The sequence below is a fragment of the Venturia canescens genome, chromosome 3 (assembly GCF_019457755.1).
Source record: "Venturia canescens isolate UGA chromosome 3, ASM1945775v1, whole genome shotgun sequence".
In the NCBI taxonomy this organism is placed as follows: Eukaryota; Metazoa; Arthropoda; class Insecta; order Hymenoptera; family Ichneumonidae; genus Venturia; species Venturia canescens.
In genome coordinates this window covers 4,490,139-4,506,470 of record NC_057423.1, presented here as the reverse complement: position 1 = coordinate 4,506,470, position 16,332 = coordinate 4,490,139, and the positions used below count along the sequence as shown (strand labels likewise).

The following is a 16,332-nucleotide window of genomic DNA, read 5'->3' as shown; positions in this document are numbered from 1 at the left end:
GTATATAAGTTCTGTGGCTGTGCATATATGGCGTCGTCGGTCTTACGTTCGGCGTTCGGCTAGTATACTAGCCGGGTTCTGAATTCAATTGAATCATCAATAATAAGTGCCTCCTTCACCAAACATAAACAATTTCTATCATAAACAAACTTGAGTTAACAGCTGAGAATTGGAGATGACGGCAGTTCACGGATTTAGTGATTCCCAAGAATCAGCACTGTTGGACGAAGCGACTTATCGCCAATTGCAAAGCGAATTGCAGAACGACAGTCCAATGTAAGTGAAACCGTAACAAACGTTTAAACCCTAAACGCCTATTTTGGAATAATCATCGATAAAATATGCTTTCTCTCTATATCTACACAATTAATTTTTTCTTAGCAAAGTGTTACGTATTTGATATTAAAACTCGGTTTCTTATTTGGTAAAACTGTACGGACCTGTATGTGTGTGTGTCGATTGTGCAGTAAAAGGGCCACATTCAAAAACACCGAACAGGTATTGTGGACCATGGACGTAACAAGTCTATTCAAATTTCTCATGATACTTGCATCACTTTCGTGAACAATTCCCTTATTACGTTCACGCAACTTATTCGATCACATTGTGAAAATAAACGGTGAACATCTCTGAATTTTGTAAATACGTGCACCTTAATTTAGTATAACAAAAATTTGAAAATACATTTTTGAATATTGCTTTGCTCGCTTGATAAATTCATAATGATTCATTTGTGCTTTACAACTGTCTGACTGAAGAATTTTTTTTTTTTCATATCCAAATCAGTTACCCGACTCTCTTGAATGACGACATCATGGAAACCGAACAAAAATGTAATTTGATTTACCCTCAAGCGCAACAGGCGAACATACCAGTTTTGGATGAATTTTCTGGAAAATACAATTTCCAGATGAAACTGAATAATCAAGGACCTGGAAAACATTGTGTGGTGAGTCTTATATTCAAATTATGGAAACCCTTTTCCCCCCCCTCCATAAGGACATAAGGAGTAATATGTTAGCTAATGATTTTCTCCAAAGCTCGTATGAAGTATTGATTTTAAACACAAAAGAGTTGATATGAACTTTTATACACCGAGACTAACCTGAGGTCATGATATTAGAACTCATTATTACTTTGCTTCTGGTTCATATTCACCAAGAAAATTGCTGCTAAAAGCCTTTGAATGACGTTAATATCAGAAAAAAATCACATTAGGTTTCTGCTTTAGTCGCTTGTTTACTACTAGTCATAATAGCGTGATCATTTGGTTTTCAGTACTCTGAGATGTTGCAAAAAATTTTTATTAACATGGAGCAAACATTGTCCCTGAGATTCGAGTGGGAGCCGTTTGTGGAGGGACTTTGGCTCCGTTCAAGCATGGTTTTTAGCCAGGATCAAAATAGAAGCGATCCAGTCAAGAGATGCCACAATCACATGGCATCGACAACAGCGGCTAACGCGGTACACCCTGAAATCGTCAAGCACGTTGTACGCTGTTTGCATCCAGGGAGTATTTACGAGGACCAAGGGAGTCATTTATCGGTTATTACACCACTGGGCATGCCGCAGGCAGGCTCCGATTACGTACCGATGAATTTTCAGTTTTATTGCAAGAATAGCTGCGCATCCAGTATGAATCGACGCGCAACCGAACTCGTATTTACACTTGAGACTCACAGTGGTGAGATACTCGGACGTCGAAGATTGCCGGTTCGCGTTTGTAGCTGTCCAAAACGCGACAAAGAAAAAGAAGAGTCCGAAAATCGACTAGGACTAGTTCGCGTGCCAAAAAAGCGAAAAATTAGCGCCCCTGTAGGGAAAAAAGCTATCATATCCGGAAATATTGACACCCGCGAGTACGGCGTACAATTTGTAATACCAGGGAAAGAAAATTATCAGGCGGTAATGAAATATGCCTATGATTTATTGGCCGGCCAAGGAATACGCACTGGTCAAATAGATTATTTGCGACCTTACCTGGAAGACTTGCAACACAAGATGCAATAGCTTTATCGCCACTGTTAATAATACCACTACTTTTAATATTTACGTTAATGAAACTATTATTTTGAGACCAGTTTTATACGAGATGATAATTTAAGTGAAACCTTCAATGCTCCCGGTGAGATGTAGGGGCCATTTAGAAAAGTAGATTTTACGAGCGGGACCACTAAAGTTTATGAGGTTTCTTTTTAAGTTTTTTTTTCTACTATTAAGACAATCATGAATTTATCCAATTACATAATTATCAAACTGGATAATTATTTGTATTTTTAACCGTCAACACGATGGGAAACTTGCACCATTCCTAGTTTTTCTTTTGACACATGTACTCCCGACGATTCATCGGTAAATTATACATCAAGATGTTTTCTTGTATCAAAAACTGTCTGCTCTCGGTTAATCATTTTAAGAATATAATCATAGTGTTAGAGTCGTCTACCAGAGCCAGTATCCATGAAACTATTTACCCAATAATTGACTTCTTTGGGCCAAATTATTTCACCTATTTTATCATTGTGCACATATTTTTAATTTATACAAAAAAATGTAAATGTTCTTGACCCGAGACTCTACCGAGTTTCTTGATTCCTCGAGCGAGAGATGATTTTCAAAATGATGAATTCTAGACTGGTAAAATTTTCAGCATAAATTTCCGAATTGATTGTAATTTTTCTCAAAATCGTTTGCTCAATATCCAAGTGCCTTCGACGTAATATAATATAATTTTGTACGTCCATTTTAATAATAGATTTTAATAATAAAATTATTTTGTGCGAATATGAGAAAGTAAGAATAAATACGTTCACCAAGTGATTATATTTGAATAAATGTATTGTTACAATGAAACGACGAGTTGTCGCCATAGATAAACTAAAGTAAATTTTCAATGATATGAAATTATAAGTTATTAGGTTAATTTACTTATCGACAAATAAAGTGAAAAAAAATTGTTCATCACCGAAGTCGATCGTTGATTTTTATCTCGCCATAGAAAATTAGATTTTGTTGAATCCCATCTCGAAATATTTTAATTAACAATTAAACTTCTAGTGCATCACCGAGACGAGCGTCGAGCAGTTCGATGGTTATTGAATCAATGCCAAGGGCTTTTGGCAGGGGTGCCGAGTGGCAAGGAAGCGGTGCCGACGTGTCTTCGAGTCTAGCCACCATCCTCCGCAAGTTCACTTCCGTACCGTCGTTATTTTTTCCAAGCATGGACCATTGGCCGAGGTTTTCCGTGCACGAGCCTGCTACCCAGGCTTCTTCATTCTCGTACTGCATCAGCATTATGATTATCATTATTGAAAAGCACATGAAATTCAATTGGCATGGAGAGTAAAGGATAAAAAGTGAAATGAACCTGGAAGAAGAAGATTTCTCCTTGATGACGAAGAATATAACTGGACTCCGGACCAAAAGGCAGAGGCAAAGGAATTGTTGCGATTTTTCCGTTGAAATAAACTTGTGCCCCATCGTGAGATCTCGCGAGATGTTCAAGAACGAAATTCGTGGAAACGAACTCCTTGCAGCTCGTCCAACGTGACAAGGGACATGCGAACGAGGAATTATTAATTGACTCGGTCGATCCTCCCCAGGTAGGAGTTTGTGGCACGCTCAACAGACCCGAAGCACTCGTGTAAACGCGACTCGTACCGTGACGATGGATCGAGGAGTTTCTTGGAGCGTCGTTACCTTTCGACAGCTCTCCGGTACTCGCAGATTTCGTTCTATCGTATTGGCACAATTCCCCGAGTCTTCGGTATGCCGCTGGACGAGGGTCCAATGTCTGGCGGTTCTCGTCGACGAGTCTCGCCACCGAGAGATTCTCCGCGGACGCTGCTTTGTCGAATCCACCTGAATCATAATTTCTTTTGTTTTTTCTTTCGTTTTTTCAGTAATTCGTCAATCACGAAAAATAAGGAACTCACCTAGGAATAGCCTCGTGATCGAGGACTTGAGTTTGGTCGAAGAAATTCGTGAATTATCGTTGCTTCCGTGTCTGCCGGTACGGGAATTTTTGTTGCTCTTGCCGAAAAGTTTTTCACGCAGCGATGAATTGTTGGGGGAAGAATAATCATCGCGAGTTTCGTCAAAAGCCTCGCGAATATTTTTGTGAACCTGATCAGCCAAGAGACAGCGACCCTGACCGAGGCGAACTCTGCAAATCGGACAACGAAGAGTTTTCGCCCTGCAACCGACGCAAAGTATGTGCCCGTGGACGCATTGAGAAACCGGCGGAGACGCGCTCTCGAGGCATACCGGACACTCGAGTGCCCTCACAGTACCGGAAATCGCTTTGGCAAGCTTTTTCGCAACTTCCGGAAGTGGCCCCGCCAGAGCTATGCCATCGTCCGATTGACGATTCTCCGGATTATAACTTCTCCACACTTCGAGTCTCACTAAATTTCCAGACTCTCTCTGAATCAGCGAAGCTATTTCTTTCACACCAAGCCCGACGAGATCGGTTCCTTCGATGTCGAGTAAACAATCCCCAGCCCTGAATCAAGCAATCGTACCTCGATTTTCTTATTTTTCCAATACGAGTTGTTTATTTTTTTCTTTCCCAAAACACCAAAAGAAAGAAAAACTATTTACGGAGATGAAGATCTTGCCTGAGTCCAGCGAAATCGGCGATGCTTCCAGCCTCGACGTAGCCGACCCACGGATACGGATCCCATTTCGATCTCGACAAATGAAATCCTAGAAATTTTTTGTTGTCCCTATTATTTTCAGAGTTATCGATTTTTAGCACCAGCGAAGTTCTCCAAGGTTGAGCAACTATTAAAACATCCTGATCGGTTTCTGGTGCGGTCATGACGACCTTCACCCCGGCCGCTTCCGCGAGCAATCTTGATCTATGAGGAAAAATATGTTCGCACATCACCTTTCAAATATGCACTACTTTTCTTTTTCTTTCTTTCAAATCCGAGCCCATGCATTCGGGAACAAGATTTTCATGAACCGACCCGTGAAAATAGGACGTGCGACTGAAACGATTTTTTTTCAAATGCAGTAAAGAATCTCCTCCGTGCGTACATGTATGCAAATGTAGACTCTTTCATTTTTTTGGCATATTACAGTGATAAATTTCGTTCACCGGTTTGGGGTCTGCTTTTTTATTCTTTCATCATCACAATTCTTCTACCAATCAACGTGTTCTTAATAACTCATTATTCCAACTTGAGATAAACCTGCGTGACAATTTTTTTTTTTTTTTTTCATATATTTAATTAACGAGATTTTTTTTTCTTTTCATTATTCTTACCGTGGGTAAAAGATTTTGCTGGATGAACAGCGCACTTCGCGGACGATTCAAGACGAGTATGGCTCAACGGTGGATTGTGAAAGAGCAAACGTATGGAGAGCGGCTCATACCGTACCGGATGGACCAGCGTGGTGGCGACGTTGTAAAAGTCGCTCACCTTCACCCAAATATATTCTTTTTCCGTGCACTTGGCATTGATATTATAGAGAAGTGAAAAAACAAAAAAATGCCTGTTTCATCTCGATTATCGTGCCATTCTCGTTTTTCTTATTATTCCATTTAAACATAATATTACAATTTCATATTTCAAGAATGTATATATATACAGCCACATTTTTTTCTTCGATTTCTTTCTGGGAACATGAACAATATGTTTTTTATTTTAATTTGTACCAAGTTCGAAGGCGCTAGAAATATTTTAGTACGTGTTACCGAAAGTTTGAAGTTTTTTACGCCATGCATCTATCAGACTTGTTAATTGTTAATTTTTTTCGCATAATATTGTCAATAAAAATCTAAAAGTCACATAAAAACGGAAGGAGCAAAATAATTTCACATTCCAATCTGCAAAAGTGCAAGAGTCTTAAAAAAATTTCTTAATTTAACACTTTTTCTTTGAATTTTGTTGCTTGTGCATTCGTTTTAACAAGAGCGATTATTAAAATCCTATCGACGAGCTGCTATTTTCGTGGGTTTATTGCAGCAAGCTACGATTATGGCTGACTGCTCTAAAATGTTTCTAAATAAAAAATTACAATTCGCGTGGCTCGTCGTCCCAATTTCACAAACCAATTACGATATGCTCTTATAACAAATTCGGATTACAGACTTGAGTAGAGAAAAACAGTATCGTAAGTGTAATAATTAAACTGTGGAGAATCATAAAGATTGATGGAAACTGTTTTTCTTGTGTTGAATTATTACCAAGAAAAAAATCTCTAAGTTATGTTGGAGTGATCCATAAGATTGCATCTGCCGAGTGACATTGACATTTTAGAAACTTAAATGATCCACACATCTCGAGTGGATCATTCTAGTATCTAATTTTATCGACTACTTTCTAGATGTATTTTTTTATAAAAAAAAGTGTTTAGTGCAACCAAAAATTCTACGAGTTATCTCTATCAATGTTTATTTTCAAAAATAAAACTCATAATTTTTCTCGACGTCGCCTCATGGAATTGATTTACATTTTCATGGGTTTTTTTTAACTTTAATTTATAATATATTTCGTCTTCAATCACGTTTACGTATCTACGTAGTCTATTAATAAAACTCATAGTAAGATTTTATCCATAGCTAGATGTAAGAATGTTTGAACAGATTCTAAAAAAATTCATGTGCACAGGTGCAAGAAAAAATCTTTCGAAAAATTGTACTCTCAAAAATTCGATGATTATGCATACTGCTGTCCAGTTGTAAGACTGAACAGGGAGATTTTTGCTTTCGCACCACTGCAATTCTCGTTACAAGATGACGTTGAAAATAATTTTGATCCGTGACGTCGTTGCTTTTTACCAAACAATCCCAACAGTCAAATGTTCTACTCTCATTATCTCAATCCTTAAAAAAAATAGAATCGCATCACACGTATAAAAAGAAAACTGAATCAATCTCGTTGCACGGGATGAAGAAAACGGGTTTTCACTGCCGATAGACCGGGCATGAAACAATAGATCATCGTTAATCCATAAAACATACGATATGCTTTGTTTGCTCTTAAAACTCGTGCAAAAGGTTTCTCGAAAAAGAGATTGGTCGTACATACATTAGTTGGTTTTCGAGGCATTAAGTATTCGACAAAAATTGTACAATATAAGAACGAGAGAAAAATAAATCAAAAGGATTTTGGAAGATCACGAAGAGAAGAATGCACAAGTCAAGAGACTAACGATTGTCAAGTAAATTAATAGTACTCCGTATCAGGAAAAACAATAGAAATAATAGCAAATTGTTAAATGCAGGTCAAACCTCGAGACAATGGATATCTTAAGTTTTCGGAGTTCATCTCAGACCATTTCGAATGATCACTCGAAATTAAAGGGCAAATAGTTGCTCTTGGAAGTCCCCTGGACAAGAATTATTGATATAAAATATTCAAGCATTGGTTCAAAGTGTGGAGAGTTGCGTGAGCCGTAGCCTTGAGCACCAAAAGATCTGGATCGAGGTGGAGGTTTGAATTTTCTATCGTTCGTGCTAGAGCATGACTCTGTTTCTCAACTTTGCTTAATTGCTCTCTACAATTAGCGAATGCATCAAGCACTTCGAGTTTCGCTACCGGTGTCCTGTTTGTATTGGTACAATGCTCTCTCGGTGGTAAAGGTGGATGACTGCTCGCTATTGCTCGGGTATACATCTCTGTAACTGCTCTTAGCTTGTCCACCCATTCTTGCCGAGCTCGGGCATCTGTTGCTCTAAGTTTTATCATATCACCTGAGCAAATAATAAAAAACATAATACATCATTATTTAAAATTGAATCTTTCATTTTACATTCAATGAGCTAACATTTGCTCTCCGAACCTCAAAACATTCAATATCGGTTCAATAATAGACTACAGTTTCTGTCGATTCAACAGTCAACTCGGCTATCAAATGGATACAAAATTGGTCAAGTAAATTCAAAATCAAAACTGAAATAATACCCGTAGCAGAGTTGACGGTAAAGGTGTTGGAATCTTCGTCGCTTGGAGCTATAACTGCACCGGCGAGATAAATAGAGCATCTTGGCCTCTGATTTTTCTCAGATTCACTGAGAAAATAATGCAGCTCGCCAGTTTCAGGACTAAGAATAAACCATCGATACTGCCAGCCTTTCATGGCATTCGTATATTTGTGTAACAAACCCTCGTACGTTTGCCTTATTTGAGCGTTCATTTTTTCCGATGTGTTTGTTTCTTATATTGTCAACTCAACTATCTTTCCGTCAAAATTCGTACATAAGGATAGCTGACAAGTTCATGCAGCAACAATAATCTTAAAAATTAGAGAACATCTCTGGTTCGAGAAGCTGTCCAAGCTGTCATTCGAAGCTGCTGTGGTGACGTTTTTGAGGTTAAGAGGAATCTTAACTCTATACTGCTGACGCTGCTGACCGACCGACGGCGGACATCGCCTGTAGACATCTCTGACTTATCTGTGCACAAGATCATGCATTTTTTTGTTACATCTACATATATATTTGCTGAGAATATAAAGAACACGTCGGATGAGGTTGAATCCATTACAATGTTTTATTAAAATAATAATTATGCTGCAATATGAAAAAATGAAGTTTTATTGTTTTATTCTTTTTAACAGCGATTCCGTGTTTCTATGACAGAAACGACAATCCATATTCAAAACCCACAGATAAAAGGATTTTTTTTTCAGGGGTTTGAGATGTCATTAAACAAAATATTTTATTTGTGATTGGATCATTATGGAATCTTTTGTGATTATTAATTACCATTGATTCGTTAACAACTCAATACTTCTATTAATCTATATTAAATCGAGATTACACTATCTTTTTTTCACTTAGTCATACGTAAAAAAATATTTTTTTCATCATTGAAATGCCAGTCTTTCCCCAGGCTTGTGTTTGTAGCCAAATGATCGAATTCGATTAGAGATTTCGGCATTTCATCGATAAAATCTTTAGTTTTATTTCTTCTTTCAAATACCTCATGATATTCTCTTGACTTTGTGAATTTTGTATTGGGTAACTCATTTCCCTCTTAACTTCGTAGGAACTTAAAAAAAAAAACAAAAACAAAAAAATATCTTGTTTTCAGCACTGGACCTACACTAAAATAATAATATTTCTCCGTAAATGAACTAAAAGCTGTCAGTGCCATTTTTGAAACGCAACAAGCGTAAAATTCCGTTTCCTACCAAAAATATAAAAACTCCTGCATCGTTCATACTTTTCTAAAGTATGTGTCATGAAGTTTTGCGGAACTACATTGGAAGAAAAAAATTTAAATAAATAGAAACTTAATTGAGCCGTTTCAAGCCACTTTTTTGTGATAAGTAGTTTTTCGGTAAAATTAATGAGTTCGGCAAAATGATTACTTCGGTGTGGTCACTTCTTGTCAGATATAAAAAAATAAAAAAACTTCAATGATCGAATTGGTCAATATTTCAAAGTAAAAAACTGGCTCGTTCTATTGATTATTTAACGAGGCCTTCCGCTACCAGCTGAGCTCGCACAGTCGGTAGTTCGATCTCGTAATCGCCAGGTAATGGAACTTGGTCGTCCGGCGAAGCTTTTCTCAGTATTTTCACTTCAACGAGACCGTTAACCGGTACAAGCTGTTCGAGTCTTTCCATTATGTTTCCCGGTACTCGTCCATTCACCACAGGTACTCCGAGATCTGTTATTTTGTGTTAAATGTTAGAATAATAAAAGAAGCAAGGCGACAAGAAAAAAATAATGATAGATAACGACGATCTTACTTTTGACAACGCAGGAAATGCCTAAAGCGGCTGGAGACATAAAATCTTTGGTCATTTGTCTAATATTCTTATGATTCACAACGGCCGTATTTCCATAGTCGACGAAATAGATGAGCGCTTGAGTTGGTGTTTCGCTACGATTCAAACAAACCCCACGATACCAAGCACCATCCCAGACGGCCAGACAAAGCTCTTCCGCCCTCGGAATGTAATGAGCTTCCGTTGATTCGCAATATTTTTGGAGCTGGATGGTTTTTTCGTCCAAATCAAAGGCAACAACACAAATGTTAATTGATAATAACCAAAGAAATAATATGTCGTAGACGTACAAGAATATAACGAAATTTACCGATCCAGGCATTATTCCTGTTATGTGAGTTATGAGTTCCTGGTCGAACGGAGCCATGACATATTTGAAAGGCGGCTCAGGCGCGAAGAGAGGCAGAACCTTTACGGTCTGGCCTACTTCTCCGAGAGGAGCGACTTCGAGATTATCAATCATGAAACACTCGAGATCTATTAAAAATATATTCATAAAAATGTATTTATGTGCAGACGAAAAGAATAATTGCAACATTGTTCGTATTTGAAGATGCCATCAAGCGGCTGCTTACTTTTGGAGGGATCTTCCCGCTGCCAGTTCGGCTTTAGATACGTGTTTACTTTTTCGTTGACGCACTCGCCGTTTGCTGCAGTCAATACAACTCCATCTTTGGATGGAATTCCTTCAAAACTGCAAATCAACGGTTGTTCCGTGCCAACCAAGACATCCAAGTATTGATGAACTTCTTTAGTCGGTGGTACACCCTCGGTAATGTCCTTCAAAAGAACTTGCCAGGCGCAAGATTTTGGCTACGATTTAAAGAAAAAACCAATGAAGACTTTGGTCGAATCAAAGTGTTAAGTTACAAAATATTTTTTTAAATGCGTAACCGACCTGTTTCAGTTCGTCCGATATCACTCTCAGTTGCTCGATTGTTGTCGTTTCGTTATTGCCAAAATCGACGTAGGAAACTTCAATTTTACCATCGTGGACTTTGGTGACGATGGCTCGGTAGTAATTACCATCGACGAATTTGGCAATCACACATTGACCGATTATCGGAGGTTGCTCGAGTTTGGGAGCTGACAAAAATTATATTAAAAATCAGTTGTAAATCAAAGAATCACTTTCCTTTGAGTAGGCTACGGTATTTTTCATGGACAAACCTTTTTGAGCCCATTTGGCAATATTTTGAGTTATACGCTGACAGTGTTCCAGAGATTGGACATCGAGAGAACGGACGTAGAGAGATCTTTCGTTTCGGTAGGCTGAGATGTAAACCTTTAAAAAAAACAAGAATTTGCAAACGATCAGTTTGTGAATAATGGACAGATGAGTCGGTAATGAAAGGTGATGAAAATTTACCTCGCAGTTGTTTTTGAGTTCATCAACGGCGATGCCCATTTGTTCGGGTGTAGGTTTCCAATTTCTCATGGAGAACCTCGTGCCTTTCATGTGTTCCGGCACTGAGAGAATTCCTTTTACGATTCTTTCGTTTCCCTCGTTTGTAATTTCGGTTATTGTAAATTGTGCAGTTTCGTTATCGGCGAACTTCAAATTGGCGTTTTCAAGGGTAACAATCGAGCCGAAGCAACGAATTTTCTCATATTCGTGAGGCATTGGAACTATTTCCTCCACCTGCGAGACTCTTGCTTCATCAACGAGAGACAAACGAATCGGTGGGCCGAGAGAGACCACGTGACCGCGTAACCAAACGTCACCGCGTTTGCCGCAAACGAAAGAACCGATTTCCGGACTAAAATTTCGAAGTTTTTCACTCTGGTTACAAACGTCTGTTAATTTTTCGTAGATCATCTCGTATTCAACCATTAAATCAGGGGACAAAACGCCGACGGCGTAACGAGTGTGGTCGAGGGCTACGTAGACTTGCAGGTAGCCATCGCCGTTTGCTTTCAGGCAATCGATCGCTGTAGCCAAATTTGAAACTGATTTTTCGGTAACTCGTACTGCCGCGGTATCAGGAATTTTCATTGGCTCAGCAATATCCTTTTGGACAACTTGTTCGAGGGTCGAACTCGGTTCAGTTTTTGGTGGTGGTGAAAGTGTCTCTTCGTGATCGATTACGTCGATAATGCCTTGTTCGTTAACGCCAATCATTTTTACGGATAAGACCTCGTCCGGAGAGAGATCCTTGTGGTCAGAATTTGGCGACAAGCGCAAACGAAGTGCTAAATTGGGACAATCAATGAAATCCATTAACAAACGAAAATCATGGGATTGCGGGGGTTCTTCGTTGCCAAAATCAACGTATGATATTATCAAATCCGGTGTCTTGGATAGAACCACAGCTCGGTGCCAAAGTCCTTCGTATTGGACGGCATACATCTCGCCAACAATGATATTCTCAGCTTTAGGATAATTAACAGCCTTCGTGGTCAGTCCCAACATTAATGATTCAAGTTTCATTACATCTTCACATTTGTTGACCCAGAAAGTCTTATCCGGTAAGGTAAAGACAACGCGAACATCTTCGAATTTATCTCGTGAAATACAGCTGGTTGTCTTGGTTCTTTGAACGATTGATTTAGCGTTGCATTGTTCGATGTGTGGTTTTTCAACCGGTGTCGGTGTCACTGCTGGATTGTTCAACTTTGCTGGAACTCGAACATCTTTTTTAAAGGCAAGATCACGCTCAGTTTTTTCATAATCCGTTATGGATTTATTGATCGAGCAGTTCAACGCATTTCCGTTGGCGGTCTTGGCACACGTTTTTATCGATGGATTATTTGCCGGTACATTTTTGCGATCAACTTTCCCGGGATCTGTAGAAATCTTTTTGTTCGTATCGACCTCTACGGATTTGTGCTCTTTTTGTTCTTGGTGGTTACTGCTGCCGTACTTGGATGGTTCTGAACTTTGTACAGTTTCCTCTATGGGAGTACCTTCGGTGGGAACATTTTCGAGCTGCGCGACACTGCTATTACCGTTGCCAATTACTTGCGGAATTTTCCCTTGTTCTTCCATACTAAGTGGATCGACGGAATTTCTTGTTCCAAACTTCCTAGGACGACGAAGTCCTCCGAGCGTACCGATATCTATCGTTGCACGAGGTTTTCGCGGTATGGGTGCCGGCTCATCTTGCGGAACGTACGTAACGACTCGGGCGACTTCAGGCGTCTGCGGAATTGGTGTGACCGAATCGTCAATGAGAGGCCTGCAACAATTGAATTGTTTTGAATCATTGTCTATCATGATTTACGACGGCAAAACAGCATTACAGTAATTCAAACTTTCACTTACGGAATTTTAACACACTCCATTCTGTGATGCGGCCAATCTCGAAGTTGACATTTTTGAGAACAATAGTAAGCGTCGCATCTCGCGCATCGAAGTTTCGCAGAGTGAAGGCAAAATTGACACTTGCCTATTCCATGCTCTAATCTGTCGTTCCCGTACTGATAATAACCCTGAATCGATAAATATTGAGGTGATACATGAGAAACCTTCCATAAAAACCATAATCATTAATAATTCATCCGTCAATTAATAATGAAAATTGTTAATATTAATTATGAAAAAAAAAAACGAAAAATATAATCGACTAACTGGTCGTCGGTTCTCGTAGACTCGTTCAAGTGGGTTATGAATGGGGACATAGGGGACCTCAGCAACTGGATAATTCGTATATCCGCGACCTCTGGTAACAGATCTTCTGCCGTATTCGTCGATGCTTACACAGCCCCTACAACGTATAGTTACATCGAAATTAATTGAATCGAAAGTATCGTTTTATCGTCGGTATATCTCATAATTTTTTTTTGTATTTTCCTGATATCTCAGTCCTGAATTTCTCTTGCCTTTTATTGGCAGTCACATTGTCATTTGAAAGTCACTGTTTCACTAAGACTATTTATAAACGTTCTTGTATTAATCAGAAATCAGTCTTGTTCCAAAGAGGGCAATATTTTTTTACTATTCGTATTTTATGCAATTTAGTTTGTACACACCCTCGCATATATATCTAGTTTTATAAATACCTGGACCACATAGCGTTTGTGCTGGCATAACGGCCTGGCTGCTCAAAGGGATTGTAGAAGTTATGGTCTAACTCAGTTGGGTAAACTGAATTCATATCCACGCTAGGGTCATGGCACAAATTAGCCATCTTCATTGCCAAAAGCTGGGGTACCATCTTAGGATACTGACCATTGTCTTCGGGGGGTCTGAATAATAGAATGAAAGTGAAGTTACAACGTGTCAGACATTTTCTCGCTACTAAGAAACTAATCGTAATACATCAACTATGATACATGATTCAATTTCTTTGTTGCTGTTGCAATAGTAAAATGCTACTTACTGTATGTTCTCAATGTATCTGCTTTCTCTTTGATCTATAGATGTGCCATTCTCCTGAGCCGGAGGAGGAGGGTTTTTATTTGCGGGTTTCGAAGCTTTTTTTCGAAACGCAACATTCAAGTAAAGAGGACTTTGTTCGTTGAGCGATCGGATGGCATGTTCCGCTTCTTTGTACGACTTGTAACTGATGTAAGCCCATTGGCCATTGGAAGGTGTGAAAAGATCACACACTTTGCCATAAGTATTGAAAATTTGGGCAATTCCATCCTAGAAAACAAAGGATCATATTTTTTTCTTATTCATGTATAGCTGGAACAAACTCATCAGGCTAGAAGTGCCTGGTCAAGACTGAAAAATTGTCCAGACTCGTTTTCATTGAAAGAAAGTTCCTATTCACATTTTTTTTGATTCTCTAAAATAATCTTTTTGTTTTTACTTTTTTGAAAATTCAAATCCAATAATCCTTTTGATACAGTCTTTTTCACATTTACCAAAAAAATGAAAAATGGCAAACTTTGAAAAAATGTATCAGATATAAAAAAATTCCAGAAAATTCTTAAGTAATTCGAAATAAAGTTTGACTATTGAAAATGCAATTTTCATGTCTTTATCACAGGTAAAACATGTACGAATAATGATTCAAAGACATTTTTACAATTCTTTTCAGAAATACGTGACATGTCCAAGAGGTACAATATAAAATAACTTTTGTGTTATGTTCATTGTGACAGGAATTGAAAGAAAAAAAAGAAATATCAATGAATGTAAGAATGGATAGATTTTCTAGCTGCCCAACAAAGGAACAAACTGAATTGTTTCAATAATAAAACGTTATACCTTTCATGTCTTGGAATGAAGATTACGCAACTTGTTTAAAATGATATAGCACAAAATTTCTAAATTATTGGAAGAAATAAAGTATAAGTTTACCTCGTTCAATTCTGCGGGCAAGTTGTTCACGTAAATCGTGTAGAGATCGTCATCTCTGAAAGTAAGAGAAGATCGGGCGTTAGACCGTATTATTCAACGTGATCGTGACCAAAAAAAATCATAATAATCACACATGCCTAACGATTACTTTGTCCGACCAAAGCTAGAGACGTAGGCTCGTGTTACACATTTCATAAAAGCAGTAGTTCAGTTTCAGTCCCAGACGTAATAAAGAAAAAAATGGCGACTGATAACGCTAAAGTATGAAAATGAGACGAATTTTTCTTACCTGCGATTGCCTAACGTTGGTTCCTGGTATGTCATTGCTTCATACAGAAATAAAAAACGATCTATTCGAGCGAAAAAATGTTAACGATTATGCGAAACGAAAAAAATTGTTTGTCTTTCGAGTGAATTCGATTTTTTAGGTATTTCAGGATATTAATGAAAATATGTCCTTTTTAAACCGGTTTGAGGATAATTTCTTTTCGAACACGTGCACAAAGGAACAATGAACAATGCCCCGTATTTCGAGTCTTCCTACTACGACGAAGCTGCGATGGAAAACGGAAGGTTGGTCTCCCGACTTGAAACTCTGTCGAACTGTGAGTGCCGGAAGTATTGTGGTAAACGAGAGAAAAATCCGGGAAGTTTCAGAACAAAGCAACAGCATTGTCGCATGCGCAATGAATATCGAAACTAGCGCCAGTCGTGGATAAAACAGTCGGTAATGTTGGTGCAAACACATGCAGAGCGTACGAAGGCTGCGTTCGAAAGCACCACTCGTGTACAGACAGTTCATGTCATAATTTAAGGTAATATATGACGGAAGCAATATTCTAATCATATTTAAAAAAAAAACGTTTGCAATATCTTAAATGGTTTATGTTATAAACGGAAATTCGACGCTGCTGTTCAAAATACAAAACTCGATACAGGGACGCAAGTCTAGCTTGTTTACTGAAATTGTTTGTTTTTTTTCAACGGTTTCCAAACTAACTTGCGAGCTGGGGTAACAATCACGTCATTGTAGTATTCAAATGTGAAAACAAACAAGAGAATGTTGTTGCCTTAAGTGAGCGGTTAACCTTTGATTTTTTTTTTCAACATCCGGTCAACAAAAACATGTTGTCTCTTATTATTGCTATAAAAGCAGACAAATTTTGTATTTATTATATCGAAGAAAAATAAAAGCAGACAGATTTTGTATTTATTGTTGGAGGAAAAAAGAATTCTGTAGATGGAAAGCCGAACAAAATTTCTTCTGCCACACAATTTTGTTTCCAGCCTACGCCCTACAAGTATATGAAATGAATGAAACGGCATCAATC

General features: G+C 38.3%; 4 protein-coding genes across 6 annotated transcripts; 1 reads left to right on the top strand and 3 right to left on the bottom strand.

Annotated features, from left to right (window-relative positions):
* Window positions 1–33: 33 nt before the first annotated feature.
* On the top strand, window positions 34–2,969 carry LOC122407929 (cellular tumor antigen p53). 2 transcript variants are annotated; one of them, XM_043414424.1, is made up of 4 exons: window positions 171–276; window positions 468–498; window positions 787–949; window positions 1,279–2,969. In XM_043414424.1, exons 3-4 carry the CDS (start codon window positions 815–817, stop codon window positions 2,008–2,010), a joined length of 867 nt encoding a protein of 288 aa, XP_043270359.1. In that variant the 5' UTR covers window positions 171–276; window positions 468–498; window positions 787–814; the 3' UTR covers window positions 2,011–2,969. The 2 variants fall into 2 exon arrangements, with proteins under 2 accessions (XP_043270358.1, XP_043270359.1); XM_043414423.1 differs by lacking the exon at window positions 468–498 and having other exon boundaries at window positions 34–276.
* LOC122407923 (uncharacterized) lies at window positions 2,805–5,404 on the bottom strand. 2 transcript variants are annotated; one of them, XM_043414412.1, is made up of 5 exons: window positions 5,273–5,404; window positions 4,620–4,862; window positions 3,936–4,504; window positions 3,368–3,861; window positions 2,805–3,282 (listed from the first exon to the last, which is right to left on the bottom strand). In XM_043414412.1, the coding sequence occupies exons 2-5, from the start codon at window positions 4,820–4,822 to the stop codon at window positions 3,046–3,048; spliced, it is 1,503 nt and encodes a 500-aa protein (XP_043270347.1). In that variant the 5' UTR covers window positions 4,823–4,862; window positions 5,273–5,404; the 3' UTR covers window positions 2,805–3,045. The 2 variants fall into 2 exon arrangements, with proteins under 2 accessions (XP_043270347.1, XP_043270348.1); XM_043414413.1 differs by having other exon boundaries at window positions 4,603–4,707; window positions 5,273–5,347.
* Window positions 5,210–8,397, bottom strand: LOC122407931 (oxysterol-binding protein-related protein 11). Its single transcript, XM_043414426.1, has 2 exons — window positions 7,917–8,397; window positions 5,210–7,705 (listed from the first exon to the last, which is right to left on the bottom strand). Exons 1-2 carry the CDS (start codon window positions 8,146–8,148, stop codon window positions 7,353–7,355), a joined length of 585 nt encoding a protein of 194 aa, XP_043270361.1. The 5' UTR covers window positions 8,149–8,397; the 3' UTR covers window positions 5,210–7,352.
* Window positions 8,398–8,530: 133 nt separating this feature from the next.
* LOC122407921 (uncharacterized) lies at window positions 8,531–15,650 on the bottom strand. Its single transcript, XM_043414406.1, has 13 exons — window positions 15,291–15,650; window positions 15,002–15,056; window positions 14,073–14,338; window positions 13,753–13,938; window positions 13,322–13,457; window positions 13,016–13,182; window positions 11,120–12,929; window positions 10,921–11,035; window positions 10,649–10,836; window positions 10,326–10,563; window positions 10,061–10,227; window positions 9,712–9,955; window positions 8,531–9,629 (listed from the first exon to the last, which is right to left on the bottom strand). The coding sequence occupies exons 1-13, from the start codon at window positions 15,323–15,325 to the stop codon at window positions 9,427–9,429; spliced, it is 3,810 nt and encodes a 1,269-aa protein (XP_043270341.1). The 5' UTR covers window positions 15,326–15,650; the 3' UTR covers window positions 8,531–9,426.
* Window positions 15,651–16,332: the final 682 nt, after the last annotated feature.